The sequence below is a fragment of the Mesoplodon bidens genome (genome assembly GCF_964165515.1).
Source record: "Mesoplodon bidens genome assembly, chromosome: 8".
In the NCBI taxonomy this organism is placed as follows: Eukaryota; Metazoa; Chordata; class Mammalia; order Artiodactyla; family Ziphiidae; genus Mesoplodon; species Mesoplodon bidens.
In genome coordinates this window covers 43214661-43233387 of record NC_138165.1, presented here as the reverse complement: position 1 = coordinate 43233387, position 18727 = coordinate 43214661, and the positions used below count along the sequence as shown (strand labels likewise).

The window sequence follows — 18727 nt, the reverse complement described above, 5'->3', positions numbered from 1 at the left end:
TACACAAGAAAGACCCAAGGGAGTAAACGTCTTGATTTTATTTTGTCTTACTGTCCAACTTCATACTGGTTAGTCTCATTGGCCAAATCCAATCTGAAGCCAGAGAAGAAAGTCTAAAAAAGTCAGCCTCGGGCTTCCCTGGTGGCACAGTGGTTAAGAATCTGCCTGCCAATGCAGGGGGACACGGGTTTGATCCCTGGCCCAGGAAGATCCCACATGCCGCGGAGCAACTAAGCCCGTGCACCACAACTACTGAGCCTGTGCTCAAGAGCCCATGCTCTGCAATGAGAGAAGCCACAACAATGAGAAGCCCATGCACCACAACATAGAGTAGCCCCCGCTTACCACAACTAGAGAAAGCACGTGCGCAGCAACGAAGAACCAACACAGCCTGAAATAAAAGCAAATAAATAAATAAATTTATTTAAAAAAAAAAAGTCAGCCTCCTGGGGCATAGTTTGAGAAAGGTTAAGAGTGGAATGTGGATCTGGAGGAACAAATGGAAAACTTTCTGCCTTCCGTTCCTCTTTTTCTTTCTTTCTTTTTTTTTTTTTTTTAGCATATGCTCTTTTCCAGATAAAAAATATGTGTCCCTAGTATAAGGGATATGTGAATCGTATCAACTACCATATTCTTATGAATTTATATCAGTTTTATCATATTCCCAAACAAAATCTAAAATGTTAGTAAACCTCAGTTCTCTTTGTATAAGGTAATCTAGGAAAAAAAAAGTAAGGAAAAAAATTCTTAACATAAAATATAGCAGCTATGGTCTTATGACATGAAGCTGCTCTTGAGGTCTTAGATGATAATTATACATTCTTTTAGCTACAGTTATTCTATGTGTATCCTAAGCTGTGTCAGTAACTAGTCTGTATGGTATGATCAGACTAGTTACTGGTGGTATGATCCTGTGTTATAAGCCTGATTGGTCTACCTTTATTGTGTTGCCTCATTATTCTCTTACCCAGCCTATCACATAAATAAGACACTCCAGAGAAACCTCTAGGTTCAGAAATAGTTCTCCTTGCCCCCATTATGTGGCGGCAATCTAATTTCCTACTGGTAAATAATATCAATCACCTCAACCACTATTGTTGTCCCTTTCTCTGTAGAGAAGGTTATACAGCTTAAGGAGTTCATAATGGCCAGAGGGCAGACTCAATTTCCAATTTTACAGATCCTTAATTGTGTTCTCTAGTGGAAGCATTTTTCCCATGGAAACTAGTACCCTTCTCCCCATAAAGGCTAGGTTGTAGAGATAGAAATTTTCCTTCAGTGACTTTGCTGAAAAAGGCCACTCTTACATCCTCCCTTGGTTCCTGGACCTGTGCATTCTGTCTTAGGAGATATGACATTATGCATTGGATAGTGCTTTAAGGTACATAACATCCTGTGGGATGGCATCCCCAATCCACAAGATTTTGCTCCCCAAAGTTTCTATAGTAGTCTAGCAGATTATTCCATTCTATCAAGTCAATTGCTTCTAGATGTTGAGGGCTTGAGGTTTTTTTTTTTTTTTTTTTTTTGGTGAGTCTGTGGGTCATTTTCTTTTCCCCCCATAAATTATTTCCCCTGGTCTGTGGTAAGATTATGTCAAAACCCAAGTAAAATAAAGATTTTGTAAGTCTACAAATGGTGGTGCTGACAGAATTGTGGCCAGAGAAGACAGATCCCAGACATCTGTTTCTCCCCCCCGCTTTTTTTTCACAATGATGAAAGGGGTCCAATAGAATTGACCTCATACAAGTTGGTTAAGAATGGTGCCATATGATTGGCTGTGTGTTGTCTTTTACTATTGGCAAGTCGGGTGGCCATAACCATGTCAACTGTGGTGAGAAGTTCATGTTGTCAAATCAGTGCATAGTGTGCATTTGTGCCATCCTGGCCTGTTAGTACTTCTCCCATTGAGCAAGCACTGGATTAATTGAAAAAAAAAAAAAAAAAAGAATGACAGCTATAGGAAGGATAATTTTGTCCATGTGATTATTGAGAGGCTCCTCTGCCATGGAAGCCCTCTCTGGGAGATTACATGGGACCTGAATCTCCATCTTTTGTGCCCATTTCAAGGGAACCACTCATATACTCCTTCATCAGACCTCTTTGCCATTGATTTTCCAGTCTTGGTGTTTTAAGTCCCCTATGAGTTGTCCAACCTGTTAGCCACTGCTCATGGATGAGTGCAGATCCCTAACTCAAGCCATCTCTCCTGTCACACAGTATTCAGCCAAATTTCCTGTCTGACTTTCTGCATGATGGGAGGATTTCCTTTCACCCACTGACTTTCAGGACCACCCCTAAGTAGGGCTGTAAAGTAGCAGCTTTTAACAAAGACTAGTAGATTCTTAGTTAATCCAACCTTGCACTGTTTCTTCCTTCATTAACTGGTCATAGGGCACTCCCCCTGAAATAAATTATAGTTGTGAGTGAGAGAACCAACCGTCAGCAACCCCACAGAGAAGGAACCAGGGAAATAAATACCTCAACCTCTTTCATCTCCTATCCCCTAATATCTGTCAGTGCCTTCCCAGCCAGAAGTCAAAGGGCAAGGGAACCTGGATGATGTGAAATAGAGGTCAGCAACCCTTGACACAGCAGGCTGGAGATGGTGCAGAGGGAGACGTAGTGGACCAAATAAAGACATTCAGCACAACTGCCGTCAGAAAAGCACAATCTAGCAGTAAATTTAATTTTATGGCTTAAAATACTTTAGGGTATTTGAGATGAACCATTTTTCTGGTCACAGTATTATAATTTTTAATTGCAGACCTTTGTGAAGGATTTTGTTTTTTTACTTCTGACATGTGGAATCATAAGAACCTCCTGAATAATATTTGCTTCACATTTTCTGTGACTAATAGTAGCTAATAAATTTTGAGCTTTATTGGACATCTTATGCAGTTTCATAATAAGTAAACTGTTACATTCAGAAATTATTTTAAAAATATATATCTACTATCTCAATTAGATGTACAGTCAATGAATGCATGTGCTTTTTTTTGGCTAAAGTGGGTATATTTTTGCAAACTTGATGAATCATATGTGTATGATATATCAAATGCTGAGAGTTTATTACTGTGTATTTTAGGAATAATTTGTAGTGTTGGGTTATGTTAGGGACTTCTTTAAAATGGCCATTGTTCCACTACGCTGTCTCCTTACAAAGGGCTTCCCAATGCATCTTGAAGACAAAATTCGTGTTTTGCTTCCAAAAAACAACTTTTTTTTTTTTTTGGCAGTGTAGGCAGAAGTTGGGGGATGGGGAGATTTCCTATTTAAAGCTGAGACTAAGGTTATTACTAGAGCCATTGCAAGCTGAGGACCTTTTCAATACTTTCAATGAGGAATCTCATTCTTAATGCAGAAGGAAATAATTCCATGTTTCAGCATTATTATATTACCTTAGTGAACATTTTAAAAGTTGGGTCCATTGTTTCCAGGAAATATTTATGACTGTAACAGGTGCCAAACAACCTCTTAATGTACAGAAGAATAGCAGTGGCTTTAATAGACATGTAGAGGGTTTTGTAAGGACGATTGTGAAAGGAGAGTGAAAAAATTTTATACTAATATAGAAATTTGCTTTTTCATAAAAGAGGAACCAAGAACTTTGCTATCTGTCCTTACTTAAATAGTTTTCCTTATCTGTAAATTATAGTGAAACTCCTATAATTTCCTTATCTGTAAATTATAGTGAAGCTCCTATAATTTCCTTATCTGTAAATTATAGTGAAGCTCCTGTGAGAACTTTCCTGCTAAAACAAACCATAATTCTTTATGATACTCTTCTACCTGCTCGTCATCTTAGGTACATTAAGTAGCTTTCCTTCTTTCAGGAACTCCACTCAACACTGATCCCTTCTTTTTCATTCCCCCAACATCCACTAACTTCACCTTCTGTATCTATCACTGTAAAAGCCATGTTATATCCATCATCACTGAAACCAGAGTTTTGGTTAATATGCAGCTGAAATCCCCTTATTAAGTACAGTTGAACTGATTTAAACAATACAGATGATGCTAAAGAAAGAATGTAAAAGTTCTAATCTAAGAAACCACTGCAAGTCTCCATTGGTGATGTAAGTTTATACACCATATAACGTTTTTTTTAGAAATGGGCTTATTTTTTAGTATTGTTTCATGACCTCTTTTTTCACTTAAGTATAATATGAACATCTACATAATTAAATATTCTTCTGTAGCATAATTTTAATTACTTTGTTTTCTGTATGTAGATATAACACGATTTATATTGTATTTAAAATGTAGTATATAGTATAATATATATGTAGTATATAGTATCTACATGGAGAGGGAGAAAATATACATTTATTTTTTTCTTGCATGTAAGAACACATAATATTACTTTAATTATCTATGCCAGTAAAATTTGGGGCATATCCATATTTCCTTAGAATATATTTTTATAAAAGATTTCTGAGTCATAATTTATAAGCTATGTTTCATTTTCTTTTATAGAATATTACAGGAATGTGTGATATGGGCATCTACTGTAGTACATATATGCATTGGCATATAACTTCCAGTTATATAACACTGTGAAGTTATTTAAATATTTTACAAAAGAAGAAATTATGGACAAGAAAGAAAAGTCCATTATTGTAAGGCTAATAGCTGCCAGTATTTAAGCAGCCATACTTTGTATTGAGTTATTATTGAGAACCATTTGTAATAGTTACACAAACTACTATTTTTATTAAAAATTACCATTGGGGTCTGAAATAGCTTAATTGCATACTCCACTTTATTTAAATGGTTTCTTTAACTATCTGCTTAGGTTCTGATTTGTGATCTAATTAAAACCTCTTAAGGCCATAGTCTTCATACATTTTAATTTTGTGCCACTATCTGTAGAAATTTTTCAGCTTGTATTAACGTATCTAAATTTATTTATTATGCGTACATATTTTATTCTCAACCTAAATATTAAATACTAATGAGGACTAATTTTTAATATAAAAAATAGGTATGAAGCAGAGATTTTACTTTTTTTTAAATACCACATGGATCATTTTATACATATTTGAGGTGGGAAAAACCTCTACTTTAATTGCTCTGTTCATCAGTCTCTCTATAGAACTAGATTGTCTCAAAGTTTCCTTCTACTTTTTTGAACTTATTCACTGATTGAATGAATGATGTCAGGCACTGAGCTGAGTCAAAGTTGAGGCAGAATACATTGATGAGTCTTCATAGACCAAAGGGGAAAGAAAAAAGTGCTCTAATAAAAATAACACTATCAGGTATAACAGATAGGTCTGCAGTCCCAATGGTTTAGCAAAATAAAGTGTTTTTGCTCTCATATAAAGTATGCAGTGGGCATACCTGATCAGCTGGTGGCTGTCCTCCAGGCGGTGATTCAGGCATCTATGTTACTACCTCCTTGTGATGACTCTGCCGTTTTCAACACGTGGCTTCCAAAGTTGCTAGAGCCAAGGAAAGAGCATGGAGAATTGCACATGGGAAATTGTTATTGGCCAGGCCCATAGCATTTCTAGTCTCAGTTACAAAACCACACTTAAATGTAGGGGAGGCTGAGGAATGTTGTATATCTGTGTATCCAGGAGGAAGTAAAATGGGACAGTTCACTAGTTAGACTCTCTGCCATTACATGTAAACAGATAGTGGTAATGGAGTATTATAAAAGGTGTAATGGAATAAAGTAAAAGAGCTATAAAAGAGAGAGAGTTTACCTTATCTGAAAGTTGAAATTGGTGAACGGGGATTATTTCAGTCATCAGACATAGGAGGAAATTCCTAGCCAGAGGAATATCAGAAGGAAAGTCAAAAAAGATGAGATAAACAATAATTATATTATAGCATGGTTAATCTGTAATTTCCTCATTAAATTTCCACCATATTTTCAAAACAAATTCTTAAACAAATTTTTAAAGATGTAGACTAGGGAAGAAAATTAATTGAATCATCATTTATAATAGAGATTATGGAAACAACATAAATGTTCAAAGACAAAGAATTAGTTAAATAAATCATGGTAGAGCCATGTTATGCTATATTTTGGAGCCATTATAAGGTAGGTATGGATTCACATATTTATTTGGGTAGATTTTCACAATTGCTTTTTAAACGATAAAAACAAATATGTATGATAATGATAAATGAAGTGATAAAATTCAGCATGCATGAATGATCATATTTTAAATACATAAGTATGTTTCTGAATAAATTAAAGTTGACCATTCAAGCAGAAGTTTAACTGATTTTTCACTTTTTTTTCATCGTGGCTACCTACCTCTTTCTCTCTGTCTCCCTTCCTTCCTCCCCCTTTCTCTCTTTCTTTATTCTTTCTTTTAAATGAGCATGTATTATTTTTATATATAATAAAAAGAATATATTTTTGATTTAAAAAATAAGTAAAAGACAGTTTTGGAAATTAGTGTTCCCTTGGTCCTGTGAATGATCTCTCACTTAGCTGGTGGAAAATGCTGCCTTATTTATATCTAAAAAGGGGTACCACCCTACGGGGAAATAGTAGCTAATATCTGCTGGACTTTATCCCATTGGAGCTTGCTATTTGCAACATTCTTGCTGCATAAAAATCTAGTTACTGAAATGTAATGGGCAGAAACCAGAACACCACATATGGCCATGTTAAAATTTTTTAAGAAGTATTATTGACAGATGTATCAGATTTATAAAAATGCATAGTTTTTTTCAAAAGTGTAGCAAATGAATTGCCATTTATTCCCACATTAAATAGAATGAATTTTCTTTTATATATATATATATATATATATATATATATAAAGCTCTGTATTATAATATTGATATTTGAAGTCTATCATTGTTTCTAATAGAAATGGGCCAAAGTAAAGATATATGGAGTTCCTTTACTTTAACAAGAATTATTCTTTATAAACTCAGGGTCTGTAGATTTGCAAAAGAGCATGGCCCACGGAACACTGAGTGGAAGGCAAAATGGTTTGGATGGTGATCCAAGGGGTAGTGTGATTTCCTCATCTTCTAACTCCACTGCAGACTTGTTTATGATTGACAAGGCAAACAGCATTGTCTTAGGGAAACTGATTTATTAGCAATGAAGTATGAATATTCAAAGATGAGAGAGATTAAAAGTCAAGGTTTTAAATTTATTTAAATTGACGATTTGGAAGAGATGAAAATTAGAGAAGAGCTGCAGTATCATTGAAAAGAAAGATTTTAACGGCAAATACACAGAAATTAACAACTGAGTAGATCTGAAGATAGAAATATAATTTGAGGTAATTTTTTGGAAAGTATGGCAGATGGGATAACATTTAGATTTTGATCCAATGTCATGCTTTTACCAATATGCATCATATATTACTGTGTTCTTTAACATAATAAAACCTTTACTTTAAAATGACCTAAATTTTATTTTACTCTAGTTTGTTTTTAAATATAAACTGTCTTATCTCTCTTTTTTCAAATAGACAGTGCTTATTGTTAATGGGATATTTCTGCAACTGAAAAAGTGTTCATAATGTACATAAGCCAATAATGCAATTAATATGTAGTGTTTGTTTTGGCAGACTGATCAGTTGGTTTGTTTATATTTTGGTGGCCATCATTTTATCAATGGGAATTCTATGATAAAAATAAATCTCATTTAATCTATACAGTATGCACTATGTTAAAGAAAATGAAAGATATATGTTATATATATGTACATATATATAATGATTCTGCTTTTATATTTCAACAAGTTTTATAATGTCATTTTGAGTCAAATTATCTATCATTTTAAATTATTTAACCGTATAATTAGGAAGAAAATACCTTCCAGCATAGTATATTAATTTATTTTTACAGTCCAAACCAGATTTGGAATTGGGACATTTCCATCCATATTTAAATCAATAGTCAAGGTATAATGTAGATTTAGTTGCCTTCTCCATCATATTTGCCTATTAAGAGTGGAAAAGTAACACCAAAACTTCGATGACTTTTCTTTCTGTTTTTTTACTTTGGCTGTGGAGGAGCATGGTATCTTGTAGGTGTGTGGGTGGATTTTCTTTTTCTTTAAACTATGTAGAGGAGAGAAATAAACAGGTAAGAAAAAAAATAAAAGTTGCTATTTAAAGGTACTGGCAGTCAGAGATAAACTACATACTAAACTGCACAATCTTTTCTATTTCCTATTTATATTATTTGAATAAAAAAAAAAAAACCTGCTTCTTCTAGCAATATGTATTCTGCCAGGTAAGAGCCAGGAAAAGAAAAAGGCTGGTTCCGCGTTATAATCACTTAGCATTTTTTCCTTGAGCAAGGTAAAAAATACCAATAGGTCTGCTCATGTATAAGACAAAATGTTTTGTAAAATGTCAAATATGCATTGATTAGAGGCTATTATAGAAAAGTATATTTAACTTTGGGGAGGAGACACTTAACCTGATACACATTAAGTTGTCATCTATTCTTCACTAAGAAGCTGAGAATAATTAAGGAGAATGATTATATGTGCTTGCAAACTAGTTCTAAGTGTATGGATATTGTTTATGACAATTTTATTTTTGTTGATAACACTACAAAATGATATACTTAGTCTACCATACCACTGACAAAACTATAATTTTCAAAATGCTAAGCAAAGGAAATTGTCACAGATTTGAATATATTACAAAAAACAAATATTTCAATGTGCTATAACTTGATCTTCATTCTCTACAATGATGGAGTTGAGCTCCATGGTTTTTCTACATAGCGTAAAAGTCATTCCTATCTATTTAGTAGTCTTGGTAGCATTGCATTGATGCTAGTCCTTTCTCTGCAATGTAAGGTGTTTTTGTTGGAATTTATAGAGGACATTTTAAAGAACTGTGAATGGTGAATGAATTGCTTTCTTAATTTCTAAAAATTCTAATTATTTTAACCTCAAATTCTTTAAGCTCTCTTTAATGTATCAAAAATCAAAAATTCTTTTTCCCAGAAAAAAGTTAATCCTATATTTTCTGACATTAAGGTTACAGACCAGAATATGTAAAATATCTATCACCTACCTATCTATCTATCTATCTCTACCAGTCTAGATTGAGAATCTATTTCCTTCTAGATAGATATAGATACAGACACATACATAAAATATCTATGGTCAGTGGGTAGTATTATATAGCCTGATCATGTCCTTTACTTCAGAATTAGAAAGACTCCTATGGAAACTATAAAAATTCTTTTTAACAATTTCTATGGAATCAAAACTTAAAGAAATCCTAGAAATGAAAAGTACTTTAAGCCCTATCTAAGTCCAGCATCTCACCAGCAGCACAAATTCACCCAAAGCCAACGCCAACAACTCCATCTGATTTCAGGGACAATAGGCTTACTAACTCCTGAGGGAACATATTACTGTTAGAATTCTAATTCATAAATTGAACAAAACATGCTTTTTCATAAAATTCCTGCCATCATTTCTATTTTTGCTTCTTAAAGTGAATGAGAGTCTTCATAAGCTTTAAGATAACTTTCTTTAATAGTTTGAGGTTGAATACATATATCTTTTCCATTTAAAAATTTCCTGGTTCTTACCATTTTTCTACATATAAGAGGATTTACAAGCTAATTACCTTCATGATACCCATATCTGAAGTTCCCCAGAGATGCCTAAATCTCTTTTATAGTCAAACTATAAAAAAATATATATATATATACCATATTCTGCCATTCCAAAGGCAGAATAACCTTTCACAGAAAATAATCTACTGGAAGACCCATTGTATATTAGTACTGGTAATATCAGTTTTGATGTTTTATAATTATGGTCAAATCAGAGGAAAGTCTCCTTATTGTGTTCTACCCTAATTTTGACCATATTCTTATATTACATTAGAATTTATATTCTATGAAATGCTGTAATTTATGGATTATTTTCACATGCTTTTTATCCTTTAATTTTGTATTGAAGTATAGTTGACTTACAAAATTGTGTTAGTTTCAGGTATCCAGCATAGTGATTCAGTTTTTTTTTTTTGCAGATTATATTCCATTTTAGGTTATTACAAGATATTGGGTATAATTCCCTGTGCTCTACAACAAATCCTTTTTGCTTACCTATTTTATGCATAGTAGTTGGTATCTGTTAATCTCATACCCCTAATTTGTCTCTCTCCCCCTCCCTTTCCCTTTTGGTAACTCTAAATTTGTAGGGTAAGTAGTAAACATAGTAAGTAAACATAGTAAGTTTACTATGTCTATGAGTCTGTTTCTGTTTAGTATGTACACTCATTTGTATTATTTTTTAGATCCCACATATGAGTAATATCATATAGTATTCATCTTTTCTGTCGGTCCTATTTCACTAAGCATACTATTCTCTAGGTCTATCCACATTGCTGCAAATGGCAATATTTCATTCTTTTTTATGCCTGAGTAACATTCTATACATATATATATATGCTTGCCACATCTTCTTAATACAGTCATCTGTTTATGGGCACTTGAGTTGCTTCCATATCTTGGCTCTTATACATAGTGCTGCAATGAACATTGAGGTACAGTGCATGTATCTTTTCAAATTATCGTTTTAGTTTTTTCTGGATATATACCCAGGAGTGGAATTGCTGGATCATATGGTATTTCTAGTTTTAGTTTTTTAATATTCTTTAATTTTTAAATACATTTTAAAGTAATCTGGGTCCAAATATTTGCCCTTTAAAGTATATGGAAATTAAACTCAGTAAGATTAATGTGTTAGGTGCTATAATAGAGCAAAACATTGGAAGAGTCAAGACTAGAACTATGTTTCTTTCATGGTAACCTAATTTAATATCATTATGAAAAGTAAGTTAAGGGGACATTAGGATTAACGAACCTTGTCTTATTACTCTATGTTAACATACATAGAGACATATGCATGCATGTGTGTGCCTACACACACACATTGAGCCATGTATTTTGTGTGTGTGTGTGTGTGTGTGGTATGCGGGCCTCTCACTGTTGTGGCCTCTCCCCTTGCGGAGCACAGGTTCAGCGGCCATGGCTCATGGGCCCAGCTGCTCCGCGGCATGTGGGATCCTCCCAGATCGGGGCACAAACCCATGTCCCCTGCATCGGCAGGCGGACTCTCAACCACTGTGCCACCAGAGAAGCCTCTGAACCATGTATTTTATAGCTAGAAGGGACATTTGTGTGGTGATAACTTGGAGGAAATGGCAAGAACATTAGCTTGTATAGAATCCTGAGTGCTCTTAATAAAAACAGTCCAGCCCAGAATATTGCTCTGAAATTCCAGTCATGGAACACATAGCCTCCAAATCCAACTTGACATTTAAAATTATATGTCACTGCTATGAAAGTTCTTTTCACTTATTTGAAAATGATTTGACAAAGAAATCAAATTCTGATGGGGATAAAGCGTTGCCAACCTTACTTGCTTTTATAAAGATATAATGGCAGTAGATATTTGAAATACCAAAATATTTAAGTGGATGTAAAAATAAATTAATCTTGGTAAATTTTTTAAATTTCTCTTTTATCATTTTGCACAACTTAGTCTGCCCAGAGCTCAACTTCATCCCTCTCTAATAAGTGTATTAAAAAACATGAAAGAGAAGTTTTAAGTTTTGGTGTTTTGTGTTGCTTAATTATTAAGTCTTAATGATTAGTCAGATCATATGATATGTGATAGACTTGAAGGACAACATGCAGCATTGAGTTAATGAATTAAAATAAGTTGTTTCTTTAGTGTAGTGCATGGTTTGTAAGTGGCAATAAAGATTTGATGATTTTATCATTAAGCCAGTTTATAAGTGATACCCTTTAGAATCTAATCCAACACATGAGTTTATATTTTCAGTTCATTATCTGTATGTTTTATGTATGTGTGTACCTGTGTGTGTCTTACAGCTGTTATTTCAAGAAACCAAGAAGGGCCAGGAGAAATGGGAAAGGCTGTGCTGATTCCTAAAGATGACCAGGAGAAAATGAAAGAACTGTTTAAAATCAATCAATTTAACCTTATGGCCAGCGATTTGATTGCCCTTAACAGAAGTTTGCCGGATGTAAGATTAGAAGGGTGAGTTTACATTTGTTTTATAATCTTATATATTAGCAATCCCCAAATATCAGAATATCTCAGAACTTCAATTAACTCAGATTATTTGAAATCTAGAGCTATATGGTTCTTTTTTTTTTTTTATATTTTTTCACCCTTTCAACCTTTCTGTTCTTTTTTTTTTTTTTTAATTTTTTTTTAAAGGGCAGTTATTCTGCCTCATTTATTTATTTTTTATTTTTGCTGTGTTGGGTCTTCGTTTCTGTGCGAGGGCTTTCTCTAGTTGTGGCAAGCAGGGGCCACTCTTCATCGCGGTGCGCGGGCCTCTCACTATTGCGGCCTCTCTTGTTGCGGAGCACAGGCTCCAGACGCGCAGGCTCAGTAGTTGTGGCTCACGGGCCTAGTTGCCCCGCGGCATGTGGGATCCTCCCAGACCAGGGCTCGAACCCGTGTCCCCTGCATTAGCAGGCAGATTCTCAACCACTGCGCCACCAGGGAAGCCCCGAGCTATATGGTTCTGAATACCTTTGCCATAGCAGGAATTAACCGTGCTATGATGAGAGATATGAACTGTCTTTCTCTGGCAGAGCAAAATATGTTACTTGCAAAGACATTGCAGAATACACAAACCTAACAGGTTTTTTCCTTCATGAGATGTCTTTTTGTTTTGCTTTGCTTTATCTTGCTAAAAATAGAGCAAACATGATCTTTGATAAATTATTTTCTTGCCTGTATAAAAAGCCCTTATACTTTGCTTTGAAAAACTATACGCTTTGCTATTCCAGCATAAAAATAGCCAACTGCCTGTGTGATTCTTTGACCCTTTAAAATTATTATTGTGGGCTCTTTAGCAATTTATGATGCTATTTATTGATATAATTAGAAAGCTCAGTTATCAGCCATGGAGGAAATACTCACTTGGAAATAATAATACTGCATGAAAAATTATGTTGAAGAATTCAACACTTATGTGATTAACTGTAAGCCATGCTCTAGAAAGTTGAACATATTTTAAATGGAGGTAATAAAAATCAGAATATTTAGTGGCAGTGTTGTCATCCTTGTATATAGTCCTTATAAAGAAAACGCTTGGCACTTAGAAAAGATATGTCCTCAGTTTTTAGAAAATCTCCAAGTTTACAAATATCCTCCAGAGCACACGTCTATTTAAAACGAAGTTGTTCTTTTAGACATGTAATGGCTTATACATAGTTGTTACATACAAAGTTTGCTACATATAATGGGTTATATTACATTAGTGCGATGGTGACATTAACATATTTACTAAACATGATTTTTTTTCCTTTCTGAATTACTTCAAATAAGATCAAAATAAATTAATCCAAGCCTTGTTGAGATGCTGGCCTGGGTTGTCAGAAGGTTCATTTGATAGCTAAGTAACTGGTTTTGTATACCCCTGTATGCTTTTGAAATGTCTCTCTCAACAAAACCACAAGTAACTACATATTATGGATATTTTTGGTTCCTAGCAAATAGCTTAAGCATCAAATTTAATATTTTTGCATTCCAGAGGCCTAAATAATTTTACAGGTAGTTCTGTCCTTATTTGTATGTGTGTATTTCTATATGCGTAGATACATTTGAATTTTTAAAGATATACAGTGAGCATATTCTTCTACATATTTTTGAGCATTTTATATGCTGAGTTCATAATGTTATAATGTTGCATTTATTACCTTGTTTTTTATGCTATGTTGTGATAAAATGGGAAAATGTGATACTTATGTGTTCAGGAAAACCATGTACACACTATTTCAAATTTTTTTAAATCGTCATTTTCAACTATCAGAACATATAACATTAAATTTTATATCAGATCTGGTATAAAATTAAGGTAAGAACTATTTTAATACAGAGCCATCACAAAAGAAAAAAAGAAGCAACATCATTATTGAGCTTCCATTTAAAATATTTGTGGCCAGTGGTATTACTTGTTTTAAGGATTACTGAGTGTATTAAGTACTTGAAGACTTAAGTCTTAAACTATGGAACAATTCAACATTTAAAAAATGTAGGATTCAAATCTCAGTATAAAAACTATAAAAAAATGCCACACCTACTGTAGATATTATTGTTTGAATTTTGAGATTTTGCAAATAATAGTAGTGAAATAAATCATTTTCTGTTTTATTTTTATGACATCACAGTGTATGCAATTAGAAAAAAAAAAGAAAGAAAGAAAGAAATACCATCTACAATTCCTAGACAAATCATAAAGTGTGTGAAGTTCACTGAGGACATTTGCAAGTCATCTTGAATGACTCAATTGTGTGACTGCCTGGGAACAACTAATGTTGAGAAACACACCATGAATCAGATATCCAAACTTACTTAAAAGATGTAAAAAGCTGTTAATACTCATTTGATGTAGAAAACTATATTTTTCCCAATTTTGGTATTACAGTTCAGTTTTTGGATAGGGACATCTCATGAGATGACACATAAAGCTAGCCTCAGTGATGACTGAAATATCAAGATATAAAAAGATGGGATTTATAAATAATTAGTTTAAAAAGATCTTATTTTAGTCAAAACTTGAGTTGATATTTATTTAGAAAGGGTCTGAACTGCCCAAACTGTGAATTCATTAAAATATCTCAGCATATTTTTTTTATTAGTTTCTGCTTTATAACAAAGTGAATCAGTCATACATATATATCTGTTCCCACATCCCTTCCCTCTTGCGTCTCCCTCCCTCCCACCCTCCCTATCCCACCCCTCCAGGCGGTCACAAAGCACCGAGCTGATCTCCCTGTTCTCAGCATATTTTATGACTGCATTCAGAAAATTGTCCAAATACTTTACTATTGTGTTTGGCTTTAATATCAATCTACAAATATTTGAAGATGTGTTCAGAGTGCTGACCTGAAACAAATAGACTGCCAGATATTTCTCCAGCAAAAATGGGTTTATCTAGGATCAGCAGAGAATTGCATTTCAGGGTCTGCGACCATGGCAAGCCACATGCAAGACCCCACACAGCAAGGGAAGGAGAAGTCTTTTATAGAGTGAAAAAGGAAGTTGGGAGGGCTGTAGTAAACAAAGAGTCCATGGCATTTCATTGGCTGAGTTCTTGCCAGGAAAGAAGTCTTTCTTTGTCCAGCTGGGCTCTGCTATTCTTGCAGGGTATGAGACTCCCCTTTCTGATGCCCAAGCTCTATTTAATTGAGGTTTCTGTTTATTAATTTTTTTACATATCCCTCTTTTGATCATGATCCTTCTCTAAAAGCATCGCTGATCAAGAGTCAGGTTTTCAGGCTTCAGTGGCTTTTTGTCCCTCAGTGTCAGGAAGGATCTATCCTGGGTGGTGTCTCATGTCGGAGGGAAATTGCTCAGATTAGAAACCTGTTAAAGTCATATTCAGGTAACAAGGAGGGTTAGGAGGGAGAACTCTCAGGCATTATTATTTAAAGTCTCTATGTTGTCAAGATCATAGAAACTGGAGATTATCTGATGTGTTATATCATTATCAAAGGTTTAGCAACAAACTTCCAACAAACCTGTTCTGGATATCTTGGGTAAACTGTCTCATCAGATGTCCTCTCCTCCAATACTGGGATTTTTTTTTTACTTTTAGGCCACCAAATTATGTGCAGGTCCAGTCAGTGCTTGGTGCTCTTTTGTAGGTGAGTCATGGAAATCCAAGTCTATTCCTTGGGGTTTGGTGGCACAAGGGTTGCTTAGCAGTAACCTGATAGTGACCTTTCCAGCAAGGTTGAAGAGAGTACTTCTGGAAGTGTCTTTTTCAATAGAAAAAATCTCAGGTTGCAAGGTATGATGCTTGAGGTCTTTGTCTCGCAAGGGTGCACTATGAACAGATTGCTTTACAAAAACTCATAGTGGTTTTTAATAAAATGAATTACGTCTTTGCAATATTGGAGGGTCTTTCCTTCTAGCAGTTGTGGATCAAAAGAAGCAAGAGCCAAGTGCACTGACGTTCTATCACTATCTCAAAGGGTGAGAGTTTATGAGTTCAAAAGGGGTGAATCTGAGATTTAGAAGGACCAACCACAGTGCTTCTGGCCAACCTATTTGGAGAGCCTCTACAAATTTTGCCAGTTGAGTCAATGATGCACTGAGTGTGTTCTTCTAAACCAGAGGATTGAGGCAACAATCCACACCAGTGACAGTGCTGTAAAACCATCCAAACAACAAAGACTTGGCAAAGCACCTGGCCAGTAAAATGGGTTACTCGAACACTATGAAACTCAAGAAGACTTCTTCCGGGAAGGAATAATCTTTCCCAACTTTAGCCACAGAATAGGCAGTCAATGGTCTGCAAGGGAAGGTTTCAGTCCATGGTGAAGGCATATAGACTGTGACTGAAACATATTTATATCCATTAGACAGAGGAAGTTGTATGAAATCCAGTTTCTAGACTTCAAATGGTCCGTTTGGCAGTTTAAAATGTCTGGGAGCAGTAGGAACAGACTTCCCTGGGCTGCACTTTGGACAAGTGGGACAAGTGAGGCAGGCACTTTCTGTGGCCCTGTTAATGTTTCCCCACCAATATTGATTCATGAAGGTTATCACTTTTGTCACTAGATCAATGGTTTAATGCACGTGTAGTAGTGAGGAGTGAGCATTTTAGAGTCTCAGGTAGGACTGCATTGTTATTTGGTTCAAGCCAGAGCTTTCTCTTTTTATCAAACCAACAATAATTGAATTTCCAATCTTGTTTTTCCTTTTCTGAGGCCAATTGTTGGACCTCTCTAGCCAGTTTTTCTAAATTATCATTTGGATAATTTGGAAATACCTTTTGGACCATGACAGAGGTTTGGATGCTGTTGGTCCCTTTAAGGACAACATTCCTTGCAGAAGTATCAGCAAGGTAATTTCTCTTAGCGTCCAGAGATTTCAAGTTTAGAATATCCCAGAATCTTAATAATAGCTAAAATGGCAGGTAACATTATTGTGCACAATAATTCCTGAACATAAGGGCCATTTTTAATGTTATTTCCACTGGAAATAAGGATGTTGTGGCAATGTTGCTTCCACAACATTCCAAAATCATGAGCTACTTCAAAAGCCTATCTACTGTCGGTATAAACAGTTTTGTCCCTGGCTAAAGTTCAAGCCCAGGTAAGAGTGTGTAATTCAGCCTGTTGAGCTGAAGTAGCCACAGATAAAGATGCTGCCTCAACAACATCAAAACAAATTATGATAGCCTACTCAGAGCACTATTTGCCATTGTCACCTTTAAAATAAGAACCATTGGTGAACCTTCAGAAGGCAACATTACCTAATGGAATTTCTGATATATCATTATGAGGAGCCCAGAAGGTGGTCCATCAGTGTTATGCAGTCATGAGGAACTTTGTGGGTGATGGAGGGGAAAAGAGTAGCCAGCTTAAGGTTATTATAACAGAAAAGAGTTATGTGAGGGGCAGTTAACAAAAGGACTTCATAGGAGGTAAGACGGCTGGCAGAGAAATATTGAATGTGGTGAGAATTCAGGAGAGCTTCTAATGCCTCAGGTACAAAAATAGTTAAACGGAATTCCACAACAGTTTTCTTGGTGGCTTTAACCAAAAAGACAGTGGTTGATATGGCACTAAGGCAAGACAGGTATCCCGGTGTCACAGGGTCTCATTGCTGGCTATAATACCTTATGAGTCGATGGTGGTCTCCATATTTTTGGGTGAGTACCCCAAGGTCATTCCCTTCCTTTTCATATACAAAAAGGAGAAAGGAATCTGATAATTGGGATGCCCAAAGACAGGTTGCTTCATCAAACTCTCCTTTAGGGCCTTGAAAGCTGTGTCTTCCAGTCCTTTCCATAAAACTGGATAAAATTGGGTTGGGGTTGTTATTGTTGAGTAAAACATGCAGAGGTTTGGTCATGAGAGAGAAATTTCAAATCCGATTTTGGCAAGAATCAAGTAGCCCAAGGAAACCTCACAGTTGGTGCTTACTTTTGGTTTGGGGGAAACTTAGGATACCATGATGTCTCTGTGGATCTAGGTAGAGCCCTGTTTTTGATAGCATAGGCCCTAAATATCAAACCTGGGGGACTTCTCTGGTGACACAGTGGTTAAGAATCTGCCTGCCAATGCAGGGGACATGGGTTCAAGCCCTGGTCTGGGAAGATCGCACATGCCACAGAGCAACTAAACCTGTGTGCCACAACTACTGAGCCTGTGCACTAGAGCCTGTGAGCTGCTACTACTGAGCCTGCGTGCCACAACTACTGAAGCTTGCGCACCTAGAGCCTGTGCCCTGCAGCAAGAGAAGCCACTGCAGTGAGAAGCCCATGCACCGCAACGAAGAGCAGCCCCCGCTCGCCACAACTAAAGAAAGCCCGCGTGCAGCAACGAAGACCCAATGCAGCCAAAAATTAAAAAAAAAAAAAAAAGAAAAAGAAGAAAATATCAAACCTGGGTTTGGCCAAACTGCAATTTTCCTTTGGTGAACTTATGTCCCTTTAAGACCGAAGGCTTTAACAAGTGGATGCTGTCTTCCTGTGAGGGGACTTGAGAAAGAGAGTAAAGAAGCAAATCATCCAGATATTGCAACAGAGTAGAACCTCTAGGGAACTTGATGTCATCCAGATCCGCCTTCAGGATTTGCAAGAAATAAAAAGGACTCTCAGTAAAACCTAAGGCATTACTGCCCAAGTGAATTGTTTTTTCTTCCCAAGTGAAGGCAATAAGTACTGGCTAGCTTCATCATCTGGAATACTAAAAATAAATTGCA

General features: G+C 35.5%; 1 protein-coding gene across 2 annotated transcripts in view; it reads left to right on the top strand.

Annotated features, from left to right (window-relative positions):
• Positions 1-18727, top strand: part of GALNT13 (polypeptide N-acetylgalactosaminyltransferase 13) — a gene marked incomplete at its 3' end in the record, with an annotated part of 475050 nt that overhangs the window by 128013 nt on the left and 328310 nt on the right. For both annotated transcript variants that reach the window (XM_081242298.1, XM_081242297.1), the window contains exon 2: positions 11863-12031. In XM_081242298.1, the coding sequence (XP_081098424.1) occupies positions 11863-12031 (169 nt within the window). The remainder of the gene's footprint in view (positions 1-11862; positions 12032-18727) is intronic.